The sequence below is a fragment of the Triticum aestivum genome, chromosome 2D (assembly GCF_018294505.1).
Source record: "Triticum aestivum cultivar Chinese Spring chromosome 2D, IWGSC CS RefSeq v2.1, whole genome shotgun sequence".
NCBI lineage: Eukaryota > Viridiplantae > Streptophyta > Magnoliopsida > Poales > Poaceae > Triticum > Triticum aestivum.
The window spans coordinates 650954194-650965632 of NC_057799.1; the positions used below are offsets into that span (position 1 = coordinate 650954194).

Genomic DNA, 11439 nt, shown 5'->3' on the forward strand with positions numbered 1-11439 from the left:
GAATTTGTAGAGCTTAGTTGAGTTGGTATTAATTTATTGCATGGCATGGTGAAAAACAATGTTACACACCACATCAACCCATGACCATATGTGATTTACATTTTAAAGGCCATCTTCAATCATGGGGAAGTTGGGCATGCGTTTCATGTGATTTATTTGGGTCCAGAGAAAACAGGCCCAAAACTTGATCTAATTTTGGCTGTCATTCAAAAAGATGACATACATACACTTGGCCTTGGAGTCAAATCGCCCCTGAGTTCTCTTTATTTGAGTTGGTTGAGCAGATAAAAGATTGTGTTTTGGATAGCTCACAGCCAGCATATATAGACAGTCTATGATGTACATTAATGTTAACAATGTTCTTTTGAGAATGGATGTACTTGATAACAAATAGTTAGCCGTGTGAACCATGAAACAAAACATCAGACATTATTTACACTTTTAAACAAGGTAAATACAACAATTGCATGTGACTTTGTAGTATTGGTTAACAAAAAACGGCCACAACTGCATCTAAACACTAGTACAGTAGGCTCCATTGCAAGTGTGGAATCTAGCTAGATTCTGGAGACTACTAGGAGATGTCTGCACTTTGTAAACGACACTCCAACTGCTTAATTAATATGGGTATTTGTGTAGGGGCATGTTGATTCAATGTACAAGCCAAGAAGTAACTATGGTCTTCTAATTGTTCGTGAACCAAACAAGGGGTGCCCTATCTTGGAACGCCTCCCGTGCATACGGCCCAGCATGCTTCTTCCAATGTGGACCTACAAACCATTCGACAGCCGCTCCCCCAAGCAAGCCTCCCAACTGCATCATGCAAATCAATCCAGGTAAGCTAATGAAGCATTTTGTTATTTTTTGTTGCCAAATGATGAAATCAATTGTGTCGAGAGTTCATTAGGAGACCTACATGTCCACAGTTGTCAATGTCGTGCTTTAAGAAGAGGCCAATTGCCTGCATGCCAAACAAAACATATGAAATCCCTCTACAGGCGGAATGCAACATTTTTCTTGGCAAAAACAGTAACAAATTAAGATAAAAATAAAACGAGTAAAGGCTTAAATCAGTATACGGACCAGATTAATGAGAACCACAAGTGCAATATCCACTAGAGTTTCATTTGCCTTGTCCACAAACTCCCGGTGCCTCCACATATAAACTGCTTTTGCACCAATCTGATCATCAAGATAAAGGTTCAACCATGATCAATGGTGAATAAGTCCTAAATAAATTCATTAGGGATGTAAGGTAAATGGACATACCAATCCACAAATAGCACCGGATGCACCAATAGAACGTGCGGGGTTAAACCAGTAACTCATCAGCGAACCTGTTACATAGTTTGTTAGTTACTATACCATTGAAAAGGCTCACACACATTCCATTAATTTTGTCAACAAAATATGAGTAAGATACAACAGAAATCCTACCATTGAAAATTTCTCTTGAATGGGAATCTAATGATATACATTTTATGGACACAACTCATATTTTCTTGACCAGATTAACGATCAAAGTGTTTCCTCATAAATGTGTGCGAGCCTTCTAAATTCGAACGGAGGGAGTAAGAAAATGCAGACCTGATAATGCCGAGGTGCAATAAATAGCTAGAAATCTTCTAGTTCCGGTAACCTCTTCCACCATAGGCCCAAGCTCCTCCAAAGCGCGATTGTTATTCTGCATCACCCCGTAGTATATATGATGATAGCTAGCAAGTCAGCGATCGCTTTTAATTCGGTAGAACTGAAAACCAAAAACAGGACCATCGAACACGTACAGCAAAGTGAGTAAAATCCTTATGAAGAACGGCTGCTGTTGCCAGACGCCATATCTCCCCCTTTTTTATCAAGTCGTTGCTCTGCGATCCATGGTGAAATGATCGTCGCATTAGTTTAGCATTAATTAATTAGTTACTTAATATATACCCCGCAAAAAAATAGTTACTGAATATATAGATTTAGAGATAAATATAGGTGCACTGTAATTTATTTTTCAACCGATATAGAGGGCTTGCACGTACCTTAGCTCCCAGCATACATAGCTTTCGTTTTGTTGCTACGTCCACCAGATGAACCCTTGGGCGCAAGCAAGCAAAACACAAAAAGATCAATAAATGCACAGATTATATAAAGAAGCTGGGTACTTTGACCCTACATAAATTCTAATGGAGGGAAACCAAACGATGCATGGTGCATGCATTGGCTCACGTACGTACAGGAAATTGATGGCGATAAGAGCGTCGGTGCAGTTCCTCTTGTCCTTGTTGCTTCCATGGTTATTTGGCCCCATGGGCGGCGATTCCTTGTCTGACTTCTTGTTGGCAGTGAGAAGGCCGGCGGCGGAGAAGGACGCGGCGGAGATCACGTTCCCAACGATGAGGCGGCCGAGTGGCTTTGACTTGGAAGACGACCACGAATGGGCATGTGATCCTCCTCCAAACCACCGCCTGCCGTTGGCTGCTACTCTCGGCGGCAACATGACATGAAGATGATGCCGCACCTCCTACGCATGCCAACCGCGCGGGAACATAAGAAGATGAAAGATCGAGCTCGAAAGTAAGATACCTTTTTTTTGCTAATTTACAAAAGCTATGGCGTAGGCTTTGCAGTTTGGGGAACTGCACGTACCAGCGGCGAGCGATGGTGGAGACCGCCAGCGCCGGCGAGGCGAGGAAGCGCGGGAGAAGGAGGAGCCCGGCGGAAGGTGCGGAGCCGGAGCAGCAACCGTGACGCCATGGGCGCAAGATCGTTTCGAACTTTCGATCGTACTAGCAGGTCGGCCTTTTTCGTTTTGATCGTTACGATGGAGATTGTGTAGGTCGGTCCGGCTTTGCCTTCTTGGGGATCGGAGGAGGAGTCATGGACTCGATCATCGTGATCAATGCGGAGACCGGCCGGGATTATGATTCAGATAAAGGTTCGGACTGACTGTTTCCAACATGATTCCGGCCGTGTCAGTCCGATCGAGGAAGAGGGAAACAAAAAGTTCTCCATATTCTAACAGGAAAGGAGATTGTGCCATGGTCTGAATAGGCCGGACGTGCAGAACGATGCCCCACAGAAAAACATTTCTAACGCCTTTTGGATAACAGTTTGTCTAATTCGCATCTAGATATTTTATAAGGATGTCACATCTAAGCTCCCATAAATAACGCAGCAACAAGGGACAAAAAATATTAGTTGAGACAAAAAAAAAACCACAAACATAGTGAACATGAGGTTAGATATGTAAAATATTATTCTGAAGTTGAGTGAATTAACTGAAATATGTGCTAAATGATTTCTAATTGATTCACACATGATTGAATAGTTTTCTTTTAACATAGTACAAACGTAGATGCTCATACATACACACACACTCACCCTATGAACGCACGCATGCATACCCTACCCGTATGAACATCTCTGAGAGACTGAGCCGACACATTATCTTGAGATACTCAGCCAATCTCAGAAGCCGCCAGGGAAAGAGCGCTCGTACCGAGCTGCCGCTAGGGTTCCTCCTGCTTCCCGCCGGCGCCGGCGCCTGTCTGCCTCGTCTCCTGTAGCCTTAGGGCCATGGAGGCGTGGTGGATCTCGGCCCTTGCGGGCGGGAGGGCTTCGTTTTTTGATGTTTTTTCTAAGTTTTCTTAGGGTATGTGTCTTGCTCAGATAGATGAGGCGGCGGCGGCCCTCTGAAGATAGAATAAGGTTCTCCCTGCCTAGCCCCTATCCGGTGGTGCTTCTCATGTCATCGGAGGGCGTGTGGAGGTTTGTCTCCGGCAGATCTCACTGGATTCGGTCGGCATTTGTCTACGGTGGATTCACATGGATTCGGTATTTGTTCCTATGTGTTCATGTGTCTACAAGTTGGATCCTTCCAATCTAACCTTCTATTCAACGGATGCGGTTGCTGTTTTGATGCACTGTTTCTATAGGGCCTTAGCACGACGAGTTCCCGACTGTCTACTACAAGATGTTTTGTCCAGCTCCAGGGAGGGAGGGGAGATGACGGTAGCATGCCTCCGGCTCAGTTCGGTGCTTGTAGTCGTCGCTAGGTGGTCTACGGGTCTGGATGTAACTTTTATTATTTCTTGTATCCGTTGTACTATCATGATTGATGATGAATATATTTTTTCATTAAAAAAAGATGTCTTCATATTCAATGGGACCATTGAGCGCGCATCTCCGGAAGGCCTGAAATATATTCAGAAAATGCGGGCATTAATGTCAAGTCTAGGACTTAAACGCTGGTGGGTTGAGGATAGCACTGTCCACCTAACCATCCAATCACTTGTTGGTTCACAAATATGATTGAATAGTTGATATTTTTAAAAACTCAAAAGTTTACATTCCAACTTCAAACTATTTGTCAAATTCAATTGAAAAAAGTCATATTTTTTATACTCGGTTGAAGCAAGTTAAAAATTTCTGTTTGGAAATTGTGTAAAACCCTTAAAATGTATGTGAAATATTTTTTGAAATTAAATTATTTTACCTACAATTCAAAAAAATCAAAAACACATTCAACATATATTTACAGTTATTATAGTCAATTTGGGATTTTTAATACATATTTAAGTTCTATTCTAAAACATTTAAACAACAAAATTATAACTAACCAAAAATGGTTGTGTTAAAATTCTTCCAAAATTGAGTGAAATAGCTAATGTTGCGCAAATTGTTTCCTGAAATTGAGTGAAGCAATTGAAATGTATGTGATTTTTATGAAATTAAATGATTTAGTTAGATTTCAATCAATTTTAGAACACACTTAAAAACTATTTTCAAATATAACACTCAATTTTAGAATATATTTAGCACATGTTTCATGTCCTCAAATATAATGGAAACAACTAAATTAGATATGGTTTAAAATGTCTTGCATGTCACGGTTTCAATCAAATGAAAGGTATGAAAGTGATGTGTGTATTTATAAGTTATACTAGATTTTTTGAAAGATTTTTGAAATTATGAAGTTGATTGAAATACATGAAGTTTGTGTGAAACTTTTTCCACAATTGAATGATATAATTGAAATGTCTGTGTGACATATTTCAAGAAAATTGAAAATTCCGGTTCTATTTTTTTTATTAATTTCAGAAAACATCTAGCACCTACTTCCAGTTTTGTACACAATTTAAGTGCTTACTTATAAATTTTATTGAAATACGAGTCAAGTAATTGAAGTTTCTTTCAAAGTTTGGATTTGTATCATATTTTAGTCAATTCATAAATAAGCACTAAAAATTATTGAAGTGATTTAGATATGTGTGAAATGTGTTTGCAGCTTTTTTCCGAAGTTGTAATATTTTATTTATAAGATAACAGTTTTCAAACAATATTTAACACATACTCCATTTTAAATATATGATTGAAACCTTAAAATTGTAATTATTATAAAATATATTCAAGATTGGTCTTGTTCTATATGTCTTGTCGTCATAAATTAAAATATGTAAAACTTTCGAAACTAAATTTTAGTTAAGAATGTCAATCATCTAAAATATCCCTAATAAGAAAAGGTATGCCTTTTTGCATGGAGAGAGAGAGAGAGAGAGAGAGAGAGTTTGGGAGGTTGCATGCAGTCGTTTCTGTCTCTACGTGATCCCTAATCCCCACTTTACAAAAGCTAACACGTCTTTGCATGTGTAGCAACCGTGCGATAGACTAGTGACAATGAATGGGCGAATACAAATGAGAGGACTAAAAACTTCTCTCCTGGTGGCGGCTAGGGTTTCACTTCCTCGGTCGATCTCGTCGACCTCCAGTCCCTATCGCCGCCCCGCAGCTGTTTCTTCCCCTGGGAACAATGGCATCGGTCTCGGACGCAAACTCGACGACAAGCTACGGGGCGAAGGATGGTAGTACGAGCGATCTGGATGATTTCTTTGGCCAGTTAGATCTCATAGAGGAGGAGTTTGATGATCTTGTAATTGATGAGGCGGATCCTATGATCACACTAGTAGAAAACAGGGAACTAGTCCCGGTTCCAGAGGGCCTTTAGTCCCGGTTCTGGAACCGGGACAAAAAGGTCGGGACTAAAGCCCAAAACCTTTAGTCCCGGTTCGTTTACGAACCGGGACAGAAGGGGCTCCACGTGGCCGCAGCGGGGCGCCCAGTCAGAGGTCCTTTAGTCCCGGTTGGTAACACCAACCGGGACCAAAAGGCATCCATGCGTCAGCAGCTGGCAGGAGCTGGGGTTTTTGTTTTTTTGAAGAGGGGGGGGGGGGGGGTTAGGGGGTTTTGGAGGGTTAATTTAGGGGTTTCATATTGTGTTAGCTAGCTAATAGAGAGAAGTGTCCTCTCTTTCTCCGTGCTTGGTCGACGCTATCTACTATACATATAGAGAGAACTCAACACGCTAGCTAGTAAGCAAATGAAGGAACCATTAATTACACAAGATCGTCATGAACATATATAAAGAGAAATGACCTCTCTTTCTCCGAGAGATTGGTCGAACAACAAGTTTTCGTATATCTATCCGACGCTACTAACTACATATATACAATATAAGATCTCTTACAATCCCTAACATCTAAAGTCTATATCAATTTCCACATGCAAATTCCGAGATCCTCATCAAGTTTCTTTATCAAAATACACTAACAGAACTTGCTGTCATATTATGAGGCATCAAGATGTTAATCAATGTTCTCTTCTCACTGTACAAATGAAATTGTTTGCTCATAAAGGAAATATAACAACGGGGCACGAAGCAAAACCAAGACTTGGTAAAATGACACAAGCAATCCAAATTACCCCTGGTCTCACCAACAACATTTGAAGCTAAAATAAATAAGCAGAAGTGAAGATTTACAATAGTACATAGACAAATATAAGTTAAATTCTGCATTTATATAGTATGATCAACATCACAAGGAGGAGAAATTGAACAGGTAGGGCTGCATTTCCTGTCATCATGTATCCCCTCGATAAGTAAGAGTGTCGAACCCAACGAGGAGTAGAAGGAAATGACAAGTGGTTTTCATCAAGGTAATTTCTGCAAGCATTGAAATAGTCGGTAACAGGTAGTTTGTTAGCAAGATAATTTGTAAAAAGTAACAAGTAACAATAGTAACAATAAGTGCAGCAAGGTAGCCCAATCCTTTTGACGGCAAAGGACAGGCCGGTACGGTCTCACATAATAAGCAAAGCATTCTTGAGGGCACACAGGAATTTCATCTAGTTACTTTCATCATGTTGGTTTGATTCGCGTTCGCTATTTTGATAATTTGATATGTGTGGACCGATGCTTGGGTGCTGTTCTTACTTGAACAAGCCTCCCACTTATGATTAACCCCCTCGCAAGCATCCGCAACTACGAGAAAAGTATGAAGATAAAATATAACCATAGCATTAAACATATGGATGCAAATCAGCCCCTTACGAAATAGCGCATAAACTAGGGTTTAAGCTTCTGTCACTCTAGCAACCCATCATCTAATAACTACTCCACAATGCATTAATAACATTTTTATTTGTTTCACCGTGGCCTTTTGAGTTTATTTCAAATCTACGTAAATAGGCAGGTATCGACACACCAGCAACATCGCCCGCGCAGTCAGGGTCTGGAGGCCAGAATAGAGGAGTTGCCCAGTAACACAACACCTACTTCATACATTTTTCAAGCCCGTAGTCTTTGAACGCCGGTCTCCATCCCTCCAACACTCTATAAACTTCACTTGCCACCTCCTCGATTAGCTTTGCCCCCAACATTAGTATTTTTTGCTCTGTGTTTTTTCTTTTGCAAAACAGAACAGCCCACGATCCAATTACACGTCAGTCTCACAAGGATCATGGGATCATGAATCTTTTTTTGCTTTGAGAATAATATCATTTCTACCTTTCCATAAATAACAAAACATAGCAGAAATTCCAACCATAATAAGTCTTTTGTAAGTTTTCTGGAATGTATTTAGCTGGACATTCAAGTCTAGCAGCAGAGCATTCAAAAAGCACGTGATTTATATTCTCATCCTGCCCACAAAGTACACATTCTTTTCCTCCCTTCCATCGTTTCTTAACCAGATTATCTTTACTAACAAAGGTGCTGCGATCAATCAACCAGAAGAACATTTTGATTTTAGTTGGAGATTTCACCTTCCAAAGAAATTTGTGTGGAAAACCCACCTCAGTTTTAACAGAAACATGTATAAAGATTTAACAGAAAAGATTCTATCACTAATTAACATCCACTGGGGTTTGCCCTTCCGAAAAAAATTATATGAGACCAGGTCTCACGGGCTAGCAGGTGAGACACACCCTGATGGATGACACGTGGCATTCACAAATCATAAAGCATCTAATCTCTCCCCCCTAATTTCAAGTGGGGGTGGGTGGGGTAGATGCTTTGTGATTTGTAAATGCCACGTGTCATCCATCAGGGTGGGTCTCACATGCTAGGCCCTGAGACCTGGTCTCATATAATTCTTTTCCTGCCCTCCCCCCATACATTCTAACCTCCTCAGATCTACTTTTAAGACTAGCCCACAAGTTAGCAGAATCACCAATAAGATTTCTTGTACAGGAAAAAATTGTCCCATCCCTTATTAATGGCCTTGGCAACAAATATCTCATGATCAAAATTTATATTGTACAACCTGGGGTAAGCATCTTTTAGTGGTTTGGATCATACTCACCAATCCTCCGAAAATCTGGTGTTTCTTCGATCCCCCATTTTTTAACATGTTGACAGTATGAATTTTTAACTTTCAGGAGATTAGCCAAAATTGAGAGTCCCCCACTCTTTTGTTAATCAAATAAATGCATTTTTCCTTCACATATTTATTAAGCAGAAGATCAATTCATACACTTTCTTCAGTTTCTAGTTTCCAAAACCATTTAGCTAACAAGGCTTTGTTCATGAGATCAAAATTCAAAATCCTTAAACATTACAAAATTCCCCAAGAGTTCAGAGAGCAAGTCTAGACTGGTGAGACTGGAAGAACTGCTTTACTGCATCGTAACTGTTGAGTATAATGTTTATTAGGAAAGACGAGATAGACTAGGATTTGTTCTGGCTTGTCTTGTACTCCAAGTAGATGATTGTACTCCTATATGTATGCCCACGAGGCTCAAGCAATACAACAACTATTCCACCAAACCTCTCTCTCCCTTCTAACATGGTATCAGTTTCCGGGTTCTAAACCCTAGCCGTTGATACGTCTCCAACGTATCTATAATTTTTGATTGTTCCATGCTATTATATATTCTGTTTTGAATGTTTAATGGGATTTAGTATACAATTTTATATTATTTTTGGGACTAACCTATTAACCGGAGGCCCAGCCCAAATTGCTGTTTTTTTGCCTATTTCAGTGTTTCGAAGGAAAGGAATATCAAACGGAGTCCAAACGGAATGAAACCTTCGGGAGAGTTATTTTTGGAATGGAAGCAATCCAAGAGACTTGGAGTAGACGTCAGGGAAGCTTCGAGGTGGCCACGAGGCAGGGAGGCGCGCCTGCTCCCCCTGGACGCGCCCCCACCCTCGTGGGCCCCTCGTGGCTCCCCTGACCGACTTCTTTCACCTATATATATCCATATACCCTAAAAACATCGGGGAACAGAATAGATCGGGAGTTCCGCCGCCGCAAGCCTCTGTAGCCACCAAAAACCAATCGGGACCCTGTTCCGGCACCCTGCCGGAGGGGGGAACCCTCACCGGCGGCCATCTTCATCATCCCGGCGCTCTCCATGACGAGGAGGGAGTAGTTCACCCTCGGGGCTGAGGGTATGTACCAGTAGCTATGATCTCTCTCTCTCTCTCTCTCTCTCTCTCGTGTTCTTGAGATGGTACGATCTTGATGTATCGCGAGCTTTGCTATTATAGTTGGATCTTATGATGTTTCTCCCCCTCTACTCTCTTGTAATGGATTGAGTTTTCCCTTTGAAGTTATCTTACCGGATTGCGTCTTTAAGGATTTGAGAACACTTGATGTATGTCTTGCATGTGCTTATCTGTGGTGACAATGGGATATTCACGTGATCTACTTGATGTATGTTTTGGTGATCAACTTGCGGGTTCCGTGACCTCGTGAACTTATGCATAGGGGTTGGCACACGTTTTCGTCTTGACTCTCCGGTAGAAACTTTGGGGCACTCTTTGAAGTTCTTTGTGTTGGTTGAATAGATGAATCTGAGATTGTGTGATGCATATCGTATAATCATACCCACGGATACTTGAGGTGACATTGGAGTATCTAGGTGACATTAGGGTTTTGGCTGAGTTGTGTCTTAAGGTGTTATTCTAGTACGAACTCTATGATAGATCGAACGGAAAGAATAGCTTCGTGTTATTTTACTACGGACTCTTGAATAGATAGATCAGAAAGAATAACTTTGAGGTGGTTTCTTACCCTACCATAATCTCTTCGTTTGTTCTCCGCTATTAGTGACTTTGGAGTGACTCTTTGTTGCATGTTGAGGGATAGTTATATGATCCAATTATGTTATTATTGTTGAGAGAATTTGCACTAGTGAAAGTATGAACCCTAGGCCTTGTTTACTAGCATTGCAATACCGTTTACGCTCACTTTTATCGCTTGCTACCTTGCTGTTTTTATATTTTCAGATTACAAATACCTATATCTACCATCCATATTGCACTTGTATCACCATCTCTTCGCCGAACTAGTGCACCTATACAATTTACCATTGTACTGGGTGTGTTGGGGACACAAGAGACTCTTTGTTATTTGGTTGCAGGGTTGTTTGAGAGAGACCATCTTCATCCTACGCCTCCCACGGATTGATAAACCTTAGGTCATCCACTTGAGGGGAACTTGCTACTGTTCTACAAACCTCTGCGCTTGGAGGCCCAACAACGTCTACAAGAAGAAGGTTGCGTAGTAGACATCAAGCAATTTCTGGCGCCGTTGCCGGGGAGGTGAGTGCTTGAAGGTATATCTTTAGATCTTGCAATCAAATCTTTTAGTTTCTTGTTTTATCACTAGTTTAATCTATAAAAGAAAACTACAAAAAAATGGAATTAAGCTTGCCTCATACGCTTCATCTTTTTAATATCTTTCGTGAGTATGATGGAAAGGAAAACTGTGCTCAAGTACTAGAAGAAGAATTACATAGAATGCTTGGCATAAAATATGTGAATGATGAGCATGATTGCAATGTTGTTAGCATGAATTCTTTGAATACCCATGATGCCAATGATATGCAAAGCCACAAGATTGGGGATGCTATGTTTGATGAAGATGATATGTTTTGTCCCCCAAGTTTTGATATGCAAATTTGTTATGACGATAGCATGCCTCCTACTTATGATGATTATATTGATGAAAGTGGGTTTGGAAGAGTGTCAACTTTAGGAAGTAATGATCCCACTATTTTGGAGGATGTTGAATCTTATTGTGATAATTATAAAAGTGGATTTGGAGAGGTCATGACTTTATTTAGTGATGAATCCACTATTTCGGAAGAGGTTTCAATTGATTATGA

General features: G+C 40.6%; 1 protein-coding gene across 1 annotated transcript; it reads right to left on the bottom strand.

The window, feature by feature from the left end:
- Nucleotides 1-475: 475 nt before the first annotated feature.
- Nucleotides 476-2818, bottom strand: LOC123050834 (RHOMBOID-like protein 10, chloroplastic). Its single transcript, XM_044473563.1, has 9 exons — nucleotides 2635-2818; nucleotides 2223-2509; nucleotides 2028-2082; nucleotides 1785-1865; nucleotides 1588-1684; nucleotides 1270-1337; nucleotides 1084-1182; nucleotides 917-961; nucleotides 476-813 (listed from the first exon to the last, which is right to left on the bottom strand). The coding sequence occupies exons 1-9, from the start codon at nucleotides 2740-2742 to the stop codon at nucleotides 685-687; spliced, it is 969 nt and encodes a 322-aa protein (XP_044329498.1). The 5' UTR covers nucleotides 2743-2818; the 3' UTR covers nucleotides 476-684.
- Between the last annotated feature and the right edge of the window lie 8621 nt (nucleotides 2819-11439).